The 23387-nt window shown below is 33.3% G+C and overlaps 2 protein-coding genes across 17 annotated transcripts in view; one reads left to right on the plus strand and one right to left on the minus strand.

Moving 5' to 3' along the window:
- GPR160 (G protein-coupled receptor 160) overlaps positions 1–2034 on the plus strand; it is a 30971-nt gene extending 28937 nt beyond the window's left edge. For all 5 annotated transcript variants that reach the window (XM_011380279.2, XM_011380289.2, XM_023524695.1 and 2 more), the window contains one exon: positions 780–2034. In XM_011380279.2, the coding sequence (XP_011378581.1) occupies positions 851–1867 (1017 nt within the window). In that variant the 5' untranslated portion in view covers positions 780–850 and the 3' untranslated portion in view covers positions 1868–2034. The remainder of the gene's footprint in view (positions 1–779) is intronic.
- PHC3 (polyhomeotic homolog 3) overlaps positions 1–23387 on the minus strand; it is an 80814-nt gene that overhangs the window by 9146 nt on the left and 48281 nt on the right. For 4 of the 12 annotated variants that reach the window (XR_897099.2, XR_897102.2, XR_897096.2 and 1 more), the window contains 5 exons: positions 20095–20209; positions 17217–17349; positions 16894–17125; positions 11591–11803; positions 1770–1844 (listed from right to left, as the gene is read on the minus strand). Coding sequence is in view for 4 of the 12 variants with exons in the window: in XM_011380225.2 (XP_011378527.1) it covers positions 11649–11803; positions 16894–17125; positions 17217–17349; positions 20095–20209 (635 nt within the window). In the remaining 8 variants the exon portion in view is untranslated. Of the gene's footprint in view, positions 1–1704; positions 1845–2296; positions 11804–13360; positions 16716–16893; positions 17126–17216; positions 17350–18317; positions 18388–20094; positions 20210–23387 lie in introns of those variants that run through there. The other 8 variants (XM_011380225.2, XM_023524655.1, XR_002777677.1 and 5 more) reach the window with 7 other exon arrangements.

Below are 23387 nucleotides of genomic sequence, written 5' to 3' on the forward strand. Positions count from 1 at the left end.
TTTTTCCTGCTTCCGAATGCATTTATCACGCAGGCTTCAACTCCCATTCCTTTGCCTTTACCCAGCACTTCTTAATGTTCTCAGGTATCCATACTCAGTCCCTATTCCTTCTCTGTATTGTCTCTTCTCCCCAGGTGCCATACCTGAAAGATCATGCCCAGGAGATAAATCTTTATCTTCCTTTCCTTTACCAGTGTTCCCATTATTTTCAGCTATCTGTTTTATGTCTTTGAGCTTCAGAGATTTAATCTGAATGATGGTCCTGCAGCTAAAAAGTTTTGAAAATTGCTAGAGGGCCCCATAAGCATTATTTCTAAAATTCACAAAGAGACAAAAAGCGGGGGTGAGGTAACATTGTCTAGAGTCAGAGTGGGACTGCGTTAACAGCTATCAGTGACTGTTCTGAGTGTTACCATCAGGCTGCTATTTTAAGCCTGTGTTTTGGCTCCAGTAAATAAAAGTATTTTATCTTTTTACAGGTCATTAAAACCTGTACTTATTACAAGTTTAATAATTTACATGTAACATTATGGTTATAGGTCTGAGAGTTCTGGACATTCTGGGTCTCAAAAAATGATCAAAGTATACACATTAATTCTTCCTCATATTCTGTAATCTCTAAGTATTATGAGAAATATAAATTCCTATTTACATATTTATTTAGGGAGATGACTGGATTAAATTAGACTTTCTGGGAATACAGGTGCTTGCACTGTGAAGTTTTAAATAGAGATAGCATCAAGATAACATCATGGTTTTCTTTTTACTTTTCTTCGCAGGGATGGAAAATAAGCGAAGCAGTGTTTTATCGTATGTACTTCAGCAAGCCTTCTGAAATTTAACTAAAAATATGACTGCTCTTTCTTCAGAGAACTGCTCTTTTCAGTACCAGTTACATCAAACAAATCAGCCCTTAGATGGTAACTGTCTCCTATTCTTAATTATATTTGGAAAAATATTATTAAATATCCTCACATTAGGAATGAAAAGAAAAAGCACCTATCAAAATTTTATGGAATATTTTTGTATTTCGCTAGCATTCATTGATCTTTTACTTTTGGTCAACATTTCCATTATATGCTACTTCAGAGATTTTGTACTTTTAGGCATTAGGTTTACTAAATATCACATCTGCCTGTTTACTCAAATTATTTCTTTTACTTATGGCTTTTTGCATTATCCAGTTTTCCTGATAGCTTATATCGATTATTACCTGAATTTCTCTAAAACCACCAAGCTTGCATTTAAGTGTAAAAAATTATTTTATTTCTTTACAGTGATTTTAATTTGGATTTCAGTCTTTGTTTATGTTTTGGGAGATCCGTCTATCTCCCAAAACCTGAATGCACAGAATGTTAATTCTTATCAGTGTCCTTTCTATATCAGCATTCAAAGTTACTGGCTGTCATTTTCCATGGTGATGATTTTATTTATGGCTTTTATAACCTCTTGGTCAGAAGTTATCACCTTGGTACAAGCTATTAGGATAACTTCCTATATGAATGAGACTATCTTATATTTCCCCTTTTCATCCCACTCTAGTTATACTGTGAACTCTAAAAAAACACTCTTGCCCAAGCTCATTATCTGCTTTCTCGGTACCTGGCTACCATTTGTATTGTTTCAAGTAATTATCCTTATACTTAAAGTAGAGATTCCAGGATATATTGAGATGAACATTCCGTGGTTGTACTTTGTCAATAGTTTTCTCATTGCTACAGTTTATTGGTTTAATTGTCACAAGCTTAATTTAAGAGACATCGCATTACCTGTGGATCCATTTGTCAACTGGAAATGCTGCTTCATTCCACTTGCAATTCATAATCTTGAGCAAATTGAAAAGCCTATATCAATAATAATCTGTTAATATGTTGCCATGGTAAAAATAGTTAAAACTTACAGCTACAATAAGAATCATCATTTTACAAACAGGAAAGAATGATGACTCAGGACCTATAAAGAATGAACTGAACCAAAGCAGCCTCCTCCCCCTAGTAATCTTCAGAATGTGTCTCTTGGGGCTACGATATTATTTAGGTTTTTTTTTTTTTTAAACAAAGTAATTCCAAGAAAAATGTTTATACCTCTTCAGAAAAACTGCATGTTACAAATATTAATTTAATACAAAAGTGAAATAAACGAGTTGACATTTGACCATACTGATGTTCGTGTTACCCAAAAAATTATTGGATGCAAACTGTTATGTAAATCTGAGGTTGACTGCCAACTATGATACAAACTTAAACATTTTTATTAAATTCAAAGCAAGAAATTCAAGATCGTTTTCTTAAAATGATATGGTATGAATATTCTTTAATATAAGAAGAAAATTAGCTCAATTTAAACCTAGCTAATTTACAAAAAAATGTTTTTAATGCAAATATTTCTGCAAAATTTCAGTTGCTTACTTCACAGAATTGAGAGTGGTGACTAGGTCTCTTTCTATGACATACCAGATTCATTTTCAGTTAAGTTATATGTCACTTGCATGTCAAATTATAATTACATTGACAATGTATCACACTGTAAAAGTAAAGTAGGGTTTCTTATCCTCAGAACTACTGACATTTTGGGTTGGATAACTATTTTGGGAGGCTGTCCGTGGGATATTTAGCAGAATGCTGGTGGCATTTCCTTCTCCTGTCATGACAACCAAAATGTCTTCAGACATTGCCAAATCTCCCCTGGTAGGTGAAATTGCCCCCGGCTGAGAACTACTGGAATAAAGCAGTCCAAATGGCAAAATACCAGTCACTTTATGCATTAAACTACATAGACACTGTCTAATTTTGCAGTATCTAAACCTTGTTCTCTCTACTCTGTTACTTTTCCTCTAAATGTATTGCTTTCTAATTGAATAACATGGGATCATTATCTAAAAATATATTGCACTTAATTAGTAAAGATTTATACTCTGCAGATTTTAAATCAGGAAAAGTTATAACTTTTTCAAACCCCTCATTAAGCTTTTTGTTTGTTTACTTAGAACTGTATTCCCCGTGCCTCATAAGCTTAAAGAAAAAAAGAAATTATTCAATAGACCAGCCAAATGGAAGAGGCTTTTATTTGTAAAGAAATGAACTTAACAGCTGGTCTACAATATATTATTGAATTATAAACAGTATAAATAAATGATCCTGTAGGCCCACTAACCTTCCATCCAGACCCACATGAAGCAATGTTATAACAATATTCTATGTGAAAATGTGCAGGTAACAAAGGTGCAATTACAAGCAAGTTTAAGCAGCAGAATATAAGGTGCTTTAATTTAACAGTTAATGTTGCCATCAACAAACATTTGAATGCTTAATTTTACTTCACTGAATACAGACACAACAAATAGGAAAATCTAAAATTCATACACATGCTACTTGTTAATATGAAAGTGCCTTTTCTTTTTTAAAAAAATACACCAAATGGACAATCTTTTTACATAGATCATGGTGTGCTCTTATAATGCAAAATTAACTTCATTTTTAGATTATACATTTTAAAACTGTAGCTATAGACACCAATATAGGAATGCTAATGCTAAAAGAGCTAAAACTAATTTCCTGTAAGGAGGACTCTAATACAATATCCAATGTAAAGAATACAACTATATATAATCTTAACATTTGTTTTCTGTAAAGAAAAAAAAATGTTTTCGTTTCTCCTTGGTGATGCTTTGTTCATTCAGGATGGATAAACTGAAAGTCTTTTTTAAAACAATGGGAGGAACCAAAAGGAGGAATTTTAAAAAAATCAGTTAACATGTGCTTAAAGCATCAATACTTAATATTAAAAAAAAAAATTTATCACAACAGTTTGCCTTTGTTAAACCAACAACAAAATTTTAACAAGCAAAAAGACAAAAAGCACTAATTCAAAAAAGAAACCTGAAACGTCTGCCACCAGTGTCTTGTACCCATCCTGCACGTTGCCATCTACAACGCAGACCTTCACAAGCTCACTCCTTACTCTGAGGATAGTTTTTAGAACCTATCAAGCTTTTGAAATGAGATGACTGGGAAGCTGGTTAAACATCTTTTAAATTAGACATCTAAAATTATACCATCTTGGCACACTCCATTGACTTTCTAAATTTTAAGAATACATATACAAAAAGTATATGCAATATATATTTTAACAACATAAAATACATGAAAAATTGAGTAAATTAAAACATTTTGAAAGTAAATTTTAACCAGTGCCAAAGAAAAACTTTTAAACCCAAACTAGCTTGGTTACTTGGATGTTAGTGTTCCTATTTTCAGTTTGTTCTAGATTCTAATCTTACATGTAGGTAGACATTTTCCTGGTTTAAAAAACTGATGCATACAAGGTCTTTTTAATATTAGTTATTTCCATTTTTTATCGTTATAGAGAATGTTAGTATAAGCAATGTTAATATATAAAGCTGTGTCAATAGGAATTACAATGTAATTCACAGAACCCTCAAGTGGTAAGGAATCTCTGCCTAGTTAATAATCGACCTCATTCAATGTTTATTTCCCAAGTACTTATCAATTTAAACATGGAACTATTTTGTTTACCACTCCTGCATTTTAAAGAAAACCCTCCTTTTACCATGTAACACGTGTGCTTTCTAAAAAGTAGATATTTGTAATAACTATATTTTATATAATCTTTCTTGCTTTAAAAACAAAAAACAAAACAAAATAAGAAATAACCTGTTCAGCAATCTCCTTTGAGATTTTTCAGTTTTAGAAAATTACTTCACTGTCAACACTGGGTATAAAGCTTTTGTAGTTAAAAACATATAATAAGTCAGTACCAGCTTCTTAATATTGTTCTGTCACACACCTTATGTAGCAACACCTCCGGAATAGGTTCAAGTGTCAAAATAATTCTTAGAAATATGGGCTGTCCCAACAGTCTCAAAATGTAAATCCTTAATGTCAGTTAGGTACCCTTAATTTTGTAACATAATCAGGTTGATTGATGTTTATATATGAAATGTTATATGAATTGATGTGATTCACTCAGATCCCTAGATGTCATCTAGCCTAATCCTTCCCCCAATGCATAAAAAAATTCCCTATCAGTTCCAACTTTACATTCAGTACATTAAGTAATGATAATTATGTCCATTATTTGTTTAAATTACAATCAAAATTTTGTTTGGGAAGGTTTTGTTTACTTATTACTAGTTCCTTAAGTCACGTACACCACACGGCACATAGTAAGTGGTCAAATGGTTTGCTAAATGAATGGATAAATGCATAAATAATAGTGCTCATATATGTTCATATATCCAGTGGTTAACTAGCAAGAAGCATTTAATAAAATGTCCTCATTTGCTTGTCCATATGAATTTTCTACCTTATTCCTTAGGTGAACAAAGACTGTTGATGACCTAGGAAATGATGCTTAAAAATTAGTATCTTTTAGCAAAAGCTCTGAAATATGAAATGAACTATTAAAAAAAAGGAATGATAAGTATAAACAACTTAAAAACACCCCATTATGTGGCCTAGGATCATACTTTTAGATCTGGGAGGTACCTCCGAGATGATTTAAACCAAAATCAACATTTTGAATAGTATAGGCTCCATACTGTATATTCAGAAGAGGAAACAGGTTAAGAATTAACTGCGTAGAGTATCGCACACAGCTAATTCACCAACTGGATATGAAACCCCAATTATTTGTCATATTAATTTAATGATTATATTCATCTGTTATTTACTATTGGAGTAGACTATTTAGTACTAAAACAAAAAGAATTATGACTTAACAAAGCATTCTAAACAAAAGGTTTTAAACACTGGATGCTTCTGGTTTGCTTGAAGCAAGGCTGACAATGAAAAGTTCTTTCTAAAATAGGTTGATGTATATTTCACCACAACCCTCAGAAACACCAACTTCTTCATCTCCTTCAAATTAAGCTCCAAAAAAGCACAGATTTAATACTGATAATGTTCCCTAAACTATAACTTTTAAGCCAATATTGATGGCTACTATTAATCCTTAAGCAGATTACTGGAGTCGATTTAAATAGGAGGTCTAAAGGACTTACTGTAGTACTCTTAAATTTGAAACTATGCCATCTTAGCATAACTGGTTTAAATTTATATCGGTTTCTTTTTTACAAATTAAAACTCATTCATTACTATACCTCTTTTAAACAATATATTTTAAAACCTCTGCACAAGTTTTCTTTCTATAGATTCATATTTATGCCAGCAGTATCACTGAGCATAACTATACTTTTCAAAGATGGTAGAAAAAAATAGTTTTCTAGTGTACCTCTTTAACAGAGTATAATTGTCATCTTTAAATAAAATGTTCATAAACTTTAAAAAAAGAAAAAGGGAAAATGAAACATTCATGGAAAACATTTCCCAAAAGCTTCTGTAAACATGGTGCTTAAAAGGCGTGTGTTCATGTGTTAGAGCAGAAAGGGAGAACTTTCATTTGGGAAGCTGGGCGTCAGACCTGAAAAGGAGGGGTCACACCCTTTTAATTATGTGTACTAAGGTGAAAGTTAGGAAAAGCCAAATGTTTTTCTCTGGAATATGATGATGATAATTATATTTGTATTAGTATTTTACAACTTTCAAAAAAAGCTTTCTCATAGTATTATTTTAAAATAGATTAAGCTCTGAAAATAATATGTAAAACTTTAGAATTCTTTAAAATTTAGGAAACTTTCCAAAGAAGGTAATATAATTTTTAACATGTTTTAGTCAAGAAATGGTTTGTGTTGCTGCTCTGAAGGAAATTATAGTGATACATTTTCTGACTTCTAGCAAAAGAAAAATATCTTCCCAAAGAATCCTTTTAAAGATGTACAGCTTTTAATAGGTTGTAATTAAATTTTAGTAAGACTGCATATTTACTTTTCCTAATACTGTATTTGTGCTTATCTAAATTGAATCACAATCTTTCAGATGAAATCAAACATTCTAGATATGTTGATGAATGTGGATTAAACAGTTTACGTCATGATCCACACTACTGTATATATAGCAAAGAAACAGAGGTACACTTGTGTTTAGTGAAATCACGTTAATAAAGATAAACCTATAGCTCTTAGTCATCCAATTCTTAGACTGACATACGACCTAGCAAATAAAATATGCTCTTAAAAATGCTTTTCTTTATAAAAATCTCCAAGGTTGATTCAACTGTGGTATCTGAAAGTAGAGACTCTCTATAATTCTGATAACTCAGTCATAATGATTAACCACTGAGTTTCTGACAGATATTCCCCAATTATAATGTCACTTTTTCAGAAGTCAAAAATCACTAACTCATCTATCAGTTGATAAAGAGAGTAAAAGAATGAGTTTGATTACAGGTAAATCCTGACATAATAAAAACTATAACTTGTTATTGCTATAACTGTGATCCAACCATTACAACTTATTATTTTGAACTACTGAAGGCCATATCCATAACACACAACCTCACTCAGTTAACTGTACTGTCCTCTTGGGTTCGGAATGCTTTTCCTCCTGTTTGTCTCCTCTGCTTCTCTATCCTACCCGCTGGAAAACCTTCCTCAAGGCCTAGCTAGCTACATATATGGTGCACAGGAAAGACTGAGCAAACACTGTGCATAGATGGGCCAGTTTCCACTGCCCAAAGGTTTCATTAAAACATGACTGTTAGGTTTTAGAAAGCCCTGCCCCAGTTACCTCCCTAAAATTAACCCTATTACAAAATCTTCTGTGCATTTTCAGGCAAAGTTCTCTTGAAGAAGAAAGTCTTCACCTGGAGTTTTCTTGGGACCAGAGGCTTTAGGGGAGGTAAGGATTTAGTTAAGGCCCTTCCATGCTATTAGGTAATTCTCAGTGCCAGCTGCATATATACAGGGTGTGCTCCTGCTAATCACCAAGGATAAGGGGTCTTCAAACCACAAAATATAACCAGGCTGTTACAACCAGGCTGGCTGAAAATAGATCTTTAAAATGTCTGAAGTATCTAGTCAGGATTTCATCTGCTCGATATGGTTGTGAGGACAGCATCATTCACATACATCTCTAATAGTTTATTCTCTCCAAAATTGTTTATATACACGTAAATACAATCTAAGACTAAGTAATGTATGTATTGCCTCCCTACCATACTTATGCCATGGTGGTACCAAAACCCTGCAAATACAAATAATAGGACTTTATAACATTTAATTGAACAAGTCAGTGATATGGGGCGCTGTAACAGATTTCAGTCTAATACTGGTATTTGAATAAGTGTCTGACTATAATTTCACACTGGATATATGAAGATTACTCAAAGGAATGAGCACTATACTTATTCCATACAGTTCTAAGTGTTTCAACACACCAGGAAACAAAAATAGGAAGTGGGCTACTTAAGAAAAATCATTTCTATTTAAAACTAGGTAAAACATGAACAGTAACTTCGAAAGTGCAGAAATTTGTTCAGTGTTGAAGCGGGGTAAACAAGTGGCAAGTCTCTTGCCTACCTCTCTCCGTTCAAGTCTCTTCACTAACATTTCCTCCCTCTCATTCCACCTTCTCTACTTCTAGGTGACAGCCCTTAAACTGGGACTAAAAAAATGTCTGGTTAGAGGATGCCACAGCAAATTAAAAGTACCATCATGGAAATTGTTAAATGCCACTTAAAAAGTGACAGGTTTGGGGAGAGAAGTCTGTCTCATACTATACTAATTTATACAAGCTGCACAGCTGTGTCAGACACATACATCCCTACACAAGGCTTGATGAAAATCCATGACACGTAAAAAGTAATTTTTACAAACCAGCTGTTGGTTTACTTTCTTAGGAACACATGACTTAAAGGAAATAAAATTTCAAACTTGTAGGGTTTTTTTCTCTCAATAGGAAAAGAGTGCATATCAGTTTAAAGAAGTCAGAAAATGCAAACTTAGGTAGCAAAAGCAAGAAGAACTTCCCATATCCCCTTTCTGCTTGTCATTCCCTCTGAATCAAAACCCTAAAACAAATAGTGAAATGAAGGAAAATGAAAATAATAGCTTTCTCCCCACCTATATCACACTAAAACTGTTTAAAGCTCAGGAGAGAGGTGGACACCCAATGTTATCGTCTATATCCTTTATATATAACAGAAGCTTTGAAATTAAGATGGGTTAATTGTCTACAGAAAGAGAGCTGAATCAATGGTGAGAACTACCAGTTAAAAGCAAATGAGCCATTTCTAAATAAAACAACTCACTTGAAAAAAGCAAGTATATTTTCCGGTATGTTTTGAGTGGAGACAAGAGAAGATCTGAACTAGTCTTAAGATTATTATAAGATTTAAGATTATAAGGTGCTCTCAAATGGAAACCCCTCTTGTAAGCTTTCTTGGATACTTAACACAGTGCTAGGCACAGGGGCTTTTAGTAAGTATATAATCACTGCTATTAGAAAAGGGAGTAAATAAAGGGAGAACCTATAACACAGTTCAAAGTTAATACCTTAAAGGTTATAGATAATATAGTTATGGGAGGTAATCATTATTGCAAGGGGAAATCTATTTCCAAATGATCAGTTTTATATTACTCGTTTATTATCTACAATAAAGTTTTAACTCCAGGGTAGGTTTCCTTTTGTGCCCCGCCCCTCATACAGTGGGCCATCTCCTATTAATGCTTAGCCTATACTAGTGTTCTGAAATTGCAAGATCAGGGGAAAAGTCAATCGTGTGACAACTGTCACAATGAAAACTGACTACAGAGTACCTACCTTTCCTTGAAACTTTAATCCAATAATTTAAAATGTGATATAAAGAAATATGTAACATAGACTATAAGCTATTGTAGGTCTGGAACGTGAGCCTTACACTATATTACACATTCTAATCCTACACGTAACTATCAGTAAACATTTTTTTTTAAAACATGACTACACAAAAGAATCCCACAAAGCATACATTCAAACAAGAGGCATCTAAAGATTAAAAAAATTACCCGCCGTATTTTTGTATAAAAATAATCAACATTCTCTAATGTACACAAAGCCAAAAGATAAATATCTGTGATGTCTTTAATGACATCTTTAGTCTTCTACTAGCTCAACACAATCTTTGAAAAGAGCAGTGACAATGACTGAAACCCTTGGACTCTTCCTCACTCACTGAATTTCTGCTAAATATCTGTGTGTTCTTCCAGTTACTAAAACATTTCCATTGTATAGTAAAGATAAGAGAAAAAAAGATTGAAACACATTTTTGATGTCCAGGACTATAAAGCCCTCAGGGCTCCCACAGCAATTTTGTTTTAGTGTCATAAATCTAATAGAACACTAACTTCAGTGACAGGTTCTGTTTTAAATTTTTTCCCCCTAAAACATGTACATACAAAATTAGATCTGATTTTTCAAGAGATAACACTTGGTAAGTGCTTTGTAGGAAGCATGCAAGGGTGTAGTAAAGAAAAAAGGAATATGTATTCTAGCTAGACCCAGCATGTTCAACATCAGAAAATATGTGAAGACCAAACACATACCTGCTACAAACTATTGCCTTGCCAAAAGGCTGTACAATGGTTCATAAGGGATTTTATGCCTTCATCAGTACAGATGAGAACAGAGATATGAAAGACAATATGAATCAGTACCTCAGAGTCAAATTATTTGTATGCCAGTCCTTATTTTACAGGCCAATTTAATGAATTTTTATCCCCTTCTTCTCGTATGCATAAACTGGGAAAAATACTTTAGCAGAACACTGAATGCTACCTATCTGGAATACTTCCATTGTATAATGTGTTCCTTATCATGTTTCATCTTTTAAAAATATTCCTTTGGATGAAAAAGAGAAACATTTATCACTCCTACATCAGTGTTTCTCAACCTTGCCACTACTAACATTTTGGACTGGATAATTCTCTGTTGTGGAGGGCTGTCCTGTGCATTGTAGGATATTTAGCAATATCCCCGTCTCCTATGTCAGATACCAGTAGCAACCCTCCCTCTCTCCCCCCCAAGCTATGACAATCAAAACATTCCTAGGTATTGCCAAATGCCCCCTGGGTAGCAAAACTGATCTATGAGAACCACTGCTCTGAATATACAAAAACTAAGAGTGAAACTTTCTCAGCCACATCAAATTCCTGGTCAAGTTTGGAATAGAAACGAACTCTTCTTCATTCCAGATCAGTATTATTCATGCTAGAATGCAATCCTTTTTATAGACAAAGCAACTTTCTAACAGACATGTTTTTTAAATGCATACTGGTAACTCATTGCAAACAATTCCAGTCACTGGACTCCTAAATTATTCCTAAATTATCTCTCATGACAACCTATAGAAAACTTATAGGGTAGAAAACTGTATAAGAAAACAATCAAAAGAGGAGAAATGCAAATCGTTAAATTACTTTTAAAAGGATTCTTTATATTAATGATAAACATTACATTTAAAAATTATCTAGTATAACACGTTTCTTTGAAAAATATCATGGCCCTCTATAACAAGTCTTTCAATGTTACATGTAACCTGTAAAATTAATTTCACCAATGTTGGTTAATTATGAAAATGTATGATGAATTATAATATCTGTAGAAGAAATGTCAACTTTTGATGCAGAGATCCCAATGTGCTTGGCTATCCACCACAATAAGTGATAATATTGTAGGCCAACCTGAGCCTTTACCTTACAAGTTTGTTTAAGAAGAGTTACACTGCTGTTATCTCAAAGCCTCATGATCCTGTTAAGATTCCTTCAAAGAGTTGATGCGTGCACAGATCTTTAGGGCCGGGCCTAGCTTGATATTCATTGCACTCATAAGATGGTCTTCTTTTAGCAAGAGAAGGGCTTGTCCATCAATCTCTTGTGCTCTGAACTCATCTGCGATATCCTGGCAGCCTGCAGCATGACCAGAGGAAGTTAGAATTATATACAACAATTAGATGTTATTCCTAACAGTCAAAGTTATGCTCTCACTGGGTCTGAGTATCTGAAATACAGGCCTGAGAAACAAATGAAATTTATTTATGGTAGTCTTGAGTTCACTCCTAAAGAAGAGAATATATTTTGGCATTCTGAAAATAAGAACAAATACAAAATCCAGGTAAAGCAATTTACTTGGAATTCTTGTTCTAAAAATAATATTAAAGAAATAATTAGTAAGAGAAAGGTAAAATGTACAGATTAATCAATCTAGAAATACCATACCTTCACAAAAGGATGATGGTGTTACCTCGAAGAATGTCACATATATAACAAGTTTGGATTAACTATTATACCTCATGAACTTATCATTCTATAATATATCCTTCACATGTAGGAACAGAGAATAAAACATAACATTCTACCATTTAAATAACAATTTAGAAATATTTTGTTATGTACCAGAGTATCATTTTCATTTTCATTTGTACCTTATTCTAATTTACAACCTTTGATTGCCAAGCATATCTAAAACATTTTTATTGTTCACTCAGGACCGAACCAATCTATCAAAATTATAGTATCACTCTATTGCAATGCTGCTGAAATATACTGCTTGACTTGTAATTTTAACTTCGAATCTTAATATCACTGGACTCATCTCCACTTTCAATAAGAAAATATAAATTCTCACTGAAATTATAAGCTTGCTGGCTAATCTTGCCAAATAACCAATATTTCAGCTCTCAGTATAAAGCAGGTATTTTAGCTGGTAACAAAAATAATGCTAGCATGCAGCTGAACCTCAAATGTTTTTATAATCTACCAAATTTTGTACAACCAGGTTACTGAATAAAATTCCCACTAAGGATAAATAAACCAGCAGGAAGGTAATAAATTAAGGAACCAAGAGAGGAGAGAATGCGAAAATGTAGAAACTTGTAAAATTTTAAAATGAATTTAAGAATAAGTAAAATTATAAAAATGAATTTAAGAATAAGTATAGCTTAAAGTCTATTCAAATCGACATTCCAAGGGAAAATACAAAAACATAATAAAAAATGGAAATGGTTACATTAAACATTTGGATACCACAACTTTGCTGGAATGATCATCTTTCTACTGCAAATGTATTACTCTCTTGTTTTACATAAGATAATGTTATACCTATAACCCCAGCACCAAGCACAAGGCATTGTAGGTGCTAGATATGTATATTTTTTGGATAAGTGAAGGACAATGAGTGAATAAACAAGGAACAAAAAATAAAATCTGCTAGAGAGAAATTATCTGTAAGAGTAATATAAACTTTTTTCTGTATTCAGCTGTTTCCATCTTTTGGTTATTTGCCATCTTCTCCGTTGGCTGTATATTTCCTGTTTTCTATATAGCAGCCAGCTTATCAATTTCTCTATTTTAAAAATTTATCAGACTTTTAAAAACTGACATTTCAAAAATATCCTATGCAAAATTGTTATGGTTTTATCCATTTACCATAAAAAGAAACTATATAGTTAAAATGTGATTACTCACCATAGAAAAAGCCCCTTTTCTTTTCCCAGAGGTAGCTCTCAAAACTGGGCAGACAAAACTGACTAATCTTGCATCTAGTTGTGAGTTCATCCACTTTATATGAAAGAACTAATGTTCTTCTCTCTTCAGTCGTACTCACAAGAACACAGGAAAGAAAAGAAGAGAGAGAAAGATAGGGTAGGGCTTACTTAGATTCAAAAAATAGGAGCAATGAGAAGTAATGAGGACCATAAGAGCTACATTTGGGAATAGAAACAAGGAGTTCTCCATGAGGAAAATATATAGCATGTTCCTCCTTTTCCTCTGCATTATGAGATCCCTCTTCAAATGTTTTCTTGTAGGTGGGCAGTAAATTTAGCAAAATAATAAAGAATGAAAAGTGGGGAAGCAGCATGATCAAAATGAATGCATTAGCTTCAAAATTTTAGATCACAACTTGCTTAAGCCAACCACAAAAAAAAAGGTGGTTATACTATATGTTAGTATAGAAATGAAAAAATAAAGTAACTTAAAAAAGAAAAAGCAAATACAGCCCCAGAAAATCATTAGGGAAAATAGAATTTTATAAAAATTTAGACATTCAAGATATACTGTGCTAAAGTTCCATGGTTTCTGGCATCCTAGGGATATGTACAAAACATACATCTCAACTGCAGCAACCAGTCAGCTTAGCTGGCTTTACATCACCAGAAGCAGCCATCAGGACGGGCATGGACCTCTGCGCATGAACATGGGTCCCAGCTGAATTTGGCAAGCATCCAGTTACTTTTCCAGCTAAACCCCAAACAAACCCACCTCACACAAAAAATGACCTCAGTAAGGTTGGTGAAAAGATATCACCTGCCACTCAATACTACAGAATAATCAAGTCCCACTATTAGTATGAAAATTAGTAAAGAGTCATGTTTCTAGATGATTACTATTTTATAAGCCTACAGAGAAACCAAATCTGCAGATTCACAGATCAATAAATACAGAATAAACTGATCTTTGCAAAAGGCAGTACACTATCAAGGAAGAGTTAAAGAAGAAAACTGCAATTAACTGAAAATAAAAAGAATCGTTTTTATAGAGAACTTTTTAATGCACGAAAGTTTAGAAGAAAATAATTTTGCACTCTGGTAACAGCTCTGAGATTGGGGTGTACTGCATACTAGCTCTATTATGGCCTCACCAGGATAATTCACAAGATGGCATTACACAAAGAGAAGAGAAAATTCTAGGAGTAATAGGTGCCCTGATGAAAGAGTGAAGCCTATCCTCAACTGGAAAGAAACAAAATACAAGAGATTATAAAATTTACAAACTTGTTCGTTCTCGGAAAAAAAAACGTGGCAGTAAGACTACTTGGGGGATAAAAAAGCCCCGAATGAGCTGAGAGGCTCAAAAGGCCAGAGGAACATAGAGAAATGAAGATAAAGGCATATTCTGATAGGAGATTTACCTTAAGCTACAGGAATTATTCCGAAAAAACTTTAAGAAGATAAATAATGATCACACAAATAAGCTTATTATTTAGCCTATCAAAGCAGTTTGGAAATACTCCCGTTTAATCAAAGAAAAGCAGAGTTATATTAAGCAAACAGTCCTAAGCAATTCTTAATTATAAAGCAGTCTCCTTTTAATGACATGTAATGTTCTCTAAACAACTGGCAACATAATTGTCCTGATGAACTCAAGAAGACAAGCATTTCGAGTTATAAGCAATAATGGTTTTTTTTTTTTTAACTCAAAGCAAGAACAAGACAAAGGAGCTAGCTAGTCTTTATTCTATTAAAAGTAGCCAGCCATGAGTAGCCTCATAGCAAATGGTAGCTTGGGAAAATTAGAAAATTAGCCGTAAAAAAAATCATATGAAGTGACAGAAGACTCAGCACCATCTATTACTTGTTAATTATTTCACCACTTTCCTCAAGGTATGAACCAACCCTCCTCCCCAAAGTAAAAGAAATATTTTCCCCCAAATGAGAAATCTGGCTGACAAAGAGCTCATGTTCACTTGCAAGACTAAGACTACTAAAGATGATAGAATCAAAGTCTAGTTCAGGGGATCAGTATAGATTCCAGGGTTAATTCTGAAGACATCTATATTGGTCTAAAATCTAAAATTTATTTCATTAAATATTAAAGCCACAAACATAGTAAAGACTTGCCATCCTCTAATACATCAGTTTTAAAGCAGATTCTAAACCCATATGGTCAGCACTTAACTCACACCTAAGTTTTTTTAGGTACGTGCTTAAAAATCTTCCCATGAAAAATGTATCCCTCTTTAAATAATTTCTTCTTTCTTTGAAAGTGACCATATCTTGTTTTTCTAAAACAACAAACTTATTTAGCATTTCTAAAAGAAGCTACTGAAAAACAAATTTAATAAAATCTCATAGAATTCTGTATGTAAAGTGAAACGGCTGACAGATTTTTTTTTAAAGCAGTAATACTTCGGAATATACTTTATTCGCTCACACAGCTCATTAGCTGCAAGTTTGATTCTGAGATAGTGGTCACCTTCACAGAAAGATTAATTAGCAAAAATAGCTGGATTAATTTTAATAAGTCTGTAAACAAGTTCAAAGGGGATTATTTTTCTGGAAAGCTTGTTTCAAGAGAAATGGTATGATTTACAATAAAACCAAAGTGGAACATTTTCAAATCTTGTTTTCCATATTCATAAGGCCAAAGTGAATAAGATTTGCTGATTTAAAAAAATATATTATCTTAACATATATAACCAGTGTGAGTCTCATCATGAGCAAAAGGTACAGCTGTCTTTCATAGCCAACCCCTTGGAGAAAGTGGATATAAAAGCTTATTGTTGCATTAAAGAAAAAAGATAATGAACATAAAGACTAAGCTGATGGGAAGAATACCAAAATGAGAGAGCAGAAAACATAAATAAGAAAGTTACCCTCAATATTGGAAAAGAATATCATAACTGAATGTTAGTTGTCTACTTTAAAAAAGCAAATTTCAGAAGTATTCTTGATGTCTACTTATTGCAAAGAGTCAAAGAATGCAGCTTCTTTTCAAAGAAGCAGCCTGAGTTTTTTCAAAAAGAAACCCAAAATTTATCATATTCTAAAAGGTCTTGATTAGTTTTCAAAAATGTAAAAAATTATAGTCTCTCTTATTTCTTTTTTAAAAGGTTAAATTAGGAAATGAGGAAACAGAATAGAAAAATAGAAGAGCAGAAGGGAAGAAGTGTCTGACTCAATCTCTCTACTGACCTCTCGAGAGAAATCAGACTGAAGAGAAGAGAGCACCTTTAATATCTTCACCGGCTGAGGTGTCACAGCAGAAGCAGGACTAGTCAGTTTTTATCGACTTGGGGGGTATGAAAAAATACCCAGTTGTGCTGAGGGAATAAGCAAGAGGAAAGAGATCACATTTCAATAGCAAATGCCATTTAATTTAATACATATACATAAGTACTTCTCTAGACCTTTTGTGCGGCAGGTGTGGATGGATCTAAAATCATTCCTGTGTGTGAATGCACGAGAAAAATATTAAGGCCAAAGTGCTGGACTACATACCAGGCAAAGAATGGATGAAGGCCCAGACGTCATCAACTGTCCAGATAGAGGGCTCTGTTTGTGCAACTGGTAGCAAGTCACTGTTCTCGGGCATTTTCCTAATTCTCACATCCCGGAGCTCACGCTCTCTTTCCCGCTCACTCTGCCTGCGCAGACGTGTTGTCATAGCAGACGGCACAGAATCTTCATGAGAAGCCAAGTCTTCTTCTGCAGATGGATAAGTAATTGGAAGCTGGAAAATGTAGTACAAGTAAAATACAGCATTGCACTTTCCTTGCATTTCTGAAAAGGGTATTGTACATTGAAGCAAGGTTTCTACAGACCTGCCTAAGGATATGTTCTCTTGCTGCCCCATCAGGGCCACTTGGACGGCGGCCACGATGCCCAAGACTTTGATTATCAGGCTTACGATTCCAACGACTAAGTGCAAATTTTTTAGAACAGCTAACATTGTACCTAAGAAATTCAAGTAAGAAAAAATATTAAATGATACATAAGACACTCCATTTAGTAGTTCATTATGACTTTAAAGTGAATTTGTGAATCAATAAATGCCATATACTTCATTAAGGACTATAATACCTCAGAAAATAAACCATAGTGTTCAACAGGTTGACTTATGCTGACAGTCAAAAATTGGACTCTGCATATATCATAATTAAGCTCTCAATATAATACTGGACACCTATAACAAGGCATTGACATTTTTTCCTAACAACGGCACAACAGTGAGAAACATTCTACAAAATAGAAAGGATAATGGATTTTTACAGCAGCAAAATAATTCAAGGTTCCAAGAGAAAAAGAAGTTATGAATTTAACTACTTAGTTGTTCATCCAAACTATTATCCCAAGTAATAATTTCTAAACAGGGATTAACAAAAAGAGGTTAATATAGTCAAAAAGAGGAAATCCCAAATGGATAGTAAAAAATTTTTCAAATATTACTGTAATCAAAGAGCAAAAATGTAAAGTTGAGATTTCAAAATTACACAAGGAATTCATAGCTCTTACTCTTTGGGAAATTTAAAAATACGGAATTCTCTAAGGTTGGTTGAAAGATTTTTATTTTATCAAAACAGACTATCAAATGTTTTTTAATACAGACCGTCCTTAGCTCAGGGGCCATACAAAACAAATATAAGATACAGGATTGACTTGGCCTGGGCATAGTTTGCCAATCCCTGCCCTAGAGAGTGAAAAGGAATAATCTAAGAAACAATTTTTGAAAAGCTGTAGAAAGGCTAAGAAAAATACATGCAGTTCCTTTTTTTACACATATGAAACTGCCATTGTAATTTATTTTCAAAACTCTTTTGCGCTAAGATAATATTTCAGAAAAATGACAAGAATAAATCCCAATTAACTGCTAATAATAATTGCTCTAGGACCAATATACAGAGACCAAAATAAATTTTCCTCACCTATGTTTAATGAAAATATCTGGAGGCGGAAGTAAGGAGCACTATGAGAATGAATAGGCATTTTTTTCCCCTAAAAATATAAAAAAGAAAAAAGTGTCCAGATGGCCACTTCATTTTACCTCAAAACAATTTAAGAAGCTCCTGTCGTGTTAATTATGTTCATCTGTGGGCTCAGCGCTATAGATTTCTTATTGCCATTCATATCAGTTGACAAAACTTCTTTCCCATTGACAACAGAAAAAAGGGACTAACTTTATACTTGCTGTTTAATCCCTAAATATTTAGATCTCCAAGGCAGACAGGCAGTCATGTAAACAGCAGCAGTTCTTCCCTAATTTATCCTCTCTTCCCTGCTCTCTCACCTGCATTTCCCTACATTAGGACCCCTAGCCTTCTAAAGAGGTTCACCTGAAGGTATAATAATGTGATAACTCAGAAATCATCTCTGAAAGAAGAGTCATGGTGTTAAATGTCCTGAAATATTTTTAAATAGTCAAAATGTTTAAAATATTTTGAAAGGCAGTCCTTTTCCCTCAGAGTTTTGAATCTCTTAGAATCAGAGAGTCACTATTCTTTCTTGTGGTATATGCAAACTGGAAAATTCCCAAGTTAAACAGGAGTTACATAATTTGATTAGGACTATCAAGAACCTAAAAGAATATCTGAGTAATAGACTGACCATTAAGAACTATTTTTGGAGGAAAATACTTCTACTAATTTAATAGAACAATGCTTATACTAAGTTCTACCAAGTATAATTTAGTGACACAATACTAAATAATAGGTTCAAGCAAGAAATTCTCTAGATGTATACAATTAAGACCTAAACTCTTTTTAAAACAGAGAACAAATTTCAAAATAATCAACCTGTGCATACACTTCACCTTTAGTGGTAAATACCTATGTTAGGATATATTATGTTGACTGTAAACAAAAAAATCAGCCAGATATCTGTCCAGCAAAGTGGGTTTATTTTAGAACAGCAAGGAACAATCCAGTACATGCAACCACAGAGAGTCAGATACTTCTTCCCTTTACTCTATTTTTCTGTTCTATTTCCTCAACAAAGGAGAGGAAATCCCTTTATAGAGGCAAAAAGTAAGTTGGGAGGGGTTATTACAAAGGATTTCCTGTTGTGCTTTGTGAAGGACACAGGGCTTGAGAGCTCCCCCTTCTGGCCTCCCTACTTCACTTTAAATGAGGTTTCTGTTAATGAATTTTTTACAATTATCAAAAATTCTGTTAATGAATTTTTTAATGTAAACTAAACGAGACGAGATCAATGAGGATACCAAACATTTCTTTCGTTATTAATACTATTCACTTGTAATATTACTAGTGAAAACACAGATTTAGAAAACATATTTTGCTGATAATGTAACAATGTAGAGAACTTAATGCTATAGCTATTCCACTTAGAAACCTAAAATTAACAGGATATGGTTTAAACAAATGAAAATAAAATAAATCCAGGTATTTCAATACTGATTTAAAAAATCGGGTGATAAATATTGTTCCGATATCTTAAGTATTAGTCGATTCACAGGAGGGATTCTCCCAAGCATATTCTTACCATCGGGAGATGGCTACTTCAGTATTAGGCTATAAAACTGTTATGAATTTATAATTCTCACATAGCAAAATTTAATAACTAAATATCAAAGTAGCTCCTCTATATTATAATATCTAGTTTTGACTGATGGTAAACCCTGTAAGTTTTTTGATTTTGTTATAGTGGTTGTTGGTTTGTGCTTTAAACTCAAGAGAATAGAAATACCTTTTGGCACATGACATAGTGCAGAATCGTTTTGACCGAAGAAATTCATTAGCATATCCCATCTTCCCGCAGAATTCACACTTAAGCAACTCACTGTCCATTTCTTCTAACGTCTCTAGAAAAGAAGAAAAGGAAAAATCTTACAAAAATTTAATTGTGGAAAATTTTCTTTTAGCCTTAACTTTGGCTGGATGCTGCTAGTTCAGATCCTCCAGGAAACTTAAAGGAATGGGTCTTTTAATTTTTCAATCCACAGCCACTTTGGCAAGGCAAAAGCCTCCAAAAATGACCACCTCTACCAATTCCCTTTTTCTCCTGCATAAAAATTTTATGGCGTTTTATCTACATAAGCAAGCAATACATTTTAAAGTTTCATTTTGCTAAGACTCCAACATCTCAGAAATGTGCAAATAACTTTATTAAGCACTGTAAGCAAAATTAAAATGAATAAGATAGTCAGTACACTGCAGGAGGAACACTTTCAAAAAGCACCGTGTGGGATATGAATTTGGTATACTGTGCTATGGAGATATACAGAAGAGAACATTTAATTCTAACTGGAGAGAATGAGGATGACTCCAAAGAAGGTAAAATTTTGACATGTCTGATTTTAGAAGAACATGTTAAAATAATTAACACTCTCAAAGATCCACAGTATACAAAAGAATATATAAAGATGTATACATCTAATTATAAAGCAATCCCAACTTTTAGTTATATCAAAACAAAAATCATTTAATCTTTAAAATCACAAATAGTTTTGTGATTTCTAACCTCTGCTCCTTTTGGTCAGGATGTTCTCTATTAAGTTAGAGTGTCCTTCCTCCACCTGTACATCCATAACTTTAAGTCATCCTACAGGACCCAAAGAAACCTCCTCCCTAAATCCTCAGGTATTCAGCAGCAATCACCTATAAGCAAGCAACTTAATCTTCATGACCCACAGTTTTCTCATCTATAAACTGGAGTGTATAATACCTTTCCCAAAGAATTGCAATGAAGATTATATGAATGCCCAAATTAAGTAGGCATAAAAAAGTGAGAGTTCCATTTCTTGTTTTCCCCATAAGAACTAAGAGTACCAACACCCGTAATAGTGCTTAGGAAATACTTCAATGAAAACTGTTAAATTCTTAAATCCACCATATTTTCCCATTTTCTTGCATCCTCATAATTTCTATCCCAAGTCATAAGAAAATATGCAAAAAAGCACTCCACTAACTAAAGCTTGTAGCTGTGAGCTCCATATGTACTTTCCTCTGCTATTTATTTAACCAAGATTGTTACGATGAAGAAAGGGACTCTCAAATGTAGACCTGGATAACATGTACTCAATATCAGTAAGTTCAAGCACTCATATTATCCTAGTGTTATTGGAGAAGGAAATGGCAAAGTGCTAAATCAAATGAAGGCAGCAAAAACTACTAAAAAAACATACTGTGAAATAATATTTGAAGTTCCAAGGGATATCCAAATACATTGTCATGACTGATCAAATCAAGAACTGGCAAGTGATCGTTTTAAGGAAATTTTCAAGACTACCGTCATAAGCAAAAGTCATCTATTTAGTAGCAATGGGGAAGAAATAGCCTCAAAACAGGTAAAATAAAAATTGCTCCTTCCCATGACCTAGAGATGGCTTTAATACAGCTGTGGGCTTTAATACATTCCTGGGACTTGATGTCCTAACTTCCAGGAGTACTGTTTTAACTTTGTTAAGCATGTACCCTAACCTGACCTTGAAAAGCCTATACCAGAGACAGAATTTCTCACTCAACACCACTGCCACCAATTCAGCCCCAAAGATTCCATTCTTCAAGTAGGTTCCATTTTCAGACTATACTAAAAGCTCTATTTCAAGTTTTTATTAATGAATAAACAATATGCAACACTTGATGATAAAATACCTTATGAAGGAGAAGGAAATGTTTTTGCTAGTAAGAAAGGGAAGATAGATCCCAAACAAGTATGGTCTAAAGGTTAACAATCTAATGAAAATAGAATATCAGTTTTATTTCTCATAAAGAGAAGAACATTAATAGATTCCAAAATCTGTTCTGTTTGATCAGAATTTTAACACATTTGGTAATGTTACCAAGGCTACTCTAACATTTGTGAATAAAAATTTACACAGGCAAATGAGTTTAAAAACTGTTGCTTTAGCTAATAAAGACTGGATTCTATGGCAGAGACAGCTGGTAATTCTCCAATATCCATTCTTCACTTTTCTCCCACAGTAACAGAATCTTAATTTTTAGCTAGGAAAGTAGACACTGAGAATAAAAACTAGTTTCTGCCCTAGGTATGGCCAATTTCTGACCAATGACATATGAATGGCAATGCTTGCAAATTCCACGTGGTACCCGTTCTCCTGTCTCATTGATTAGAATGTGATTATGAAGATGAACTATCTTGGAAATGAGAGCAACATTCTAGGGATGGCAGAGCCTTAAGATACTGGGAGCTTAGGTGCCCAACATCACGGAGCCGCAGACAGCTTACTCTTGGGCTATATCAGAGAAAATTAAACTTCTATCCTGTTTAATCAAATATTATTCTGGGTCTCTAATGAAGTAGCCAAAAATATAGACTCTAATAAAGGTCCCCAATTTTTTGTGTGAGAAAGTTACTTTTTCATTTTCCTAAAGATTTGAGCTCACTTGAAGATCAGCAGTAAAAAAAGAAAAAAAAAAAAAAAGCCAAGACAGAAACCATAATCAGTGTGATTTATCAGGGAAAACATAGATATTTTGGCTATAGAAGTGGTCCAAACAGAAACATGGTTTATTCTTTAAAAAGAGAATAATCCTCACATTACACTGAATTAAACTGAATATACTACGCTAAAACCACAGCCACTAAATAAGTTACTTCACCATTTAACCCTATAGGACTTACCATAAACACCAAAGTACACAACAGAAACACTTCATAAAATTACCTTGGTAATTTATGAACTATTTAAAATTTTGACACTTTTTATGTAAAAGTATCTCCACTATGAAATAGATTGCCTTTTTGTTGAATATATTTAACATGTAACACTGTAAACTGAAGGTGTACAACATGTTAATTTGATATACTTACATATTAAGTATAATTGCTGTTGTAACAGTATTTACTACTTCTATCAATTTACCTAATTATTCTTTCTTTTGAATTGTTGGGATAATTAAGTTTTACTTTTTTAGCAAGTTTGATGATTGTAGTATAATACTGTTGTCTATATTCATTATACTGTACATTAGATCTCTATAGTTTATTTACTGCTCATTGCATAAATTAATCATCTT

Source organism: Pteropus vampyrus, unplaced genomic scaffold (genome assembly GCF_000151845.1).
Source record: "Pteropus vampyrus isolate Shadow unplaced genomic scaffold, Pvam_2.0 Scaffold12, whole genome shotgun sequence".
NCBI classification, from domain to species: domain Eukaryota; kingdom Metazoa; phylum Chordata; class Mammalia; order Chiroptera; family Pteropodidae; genus Pteropus; species Pteropus vampyrus.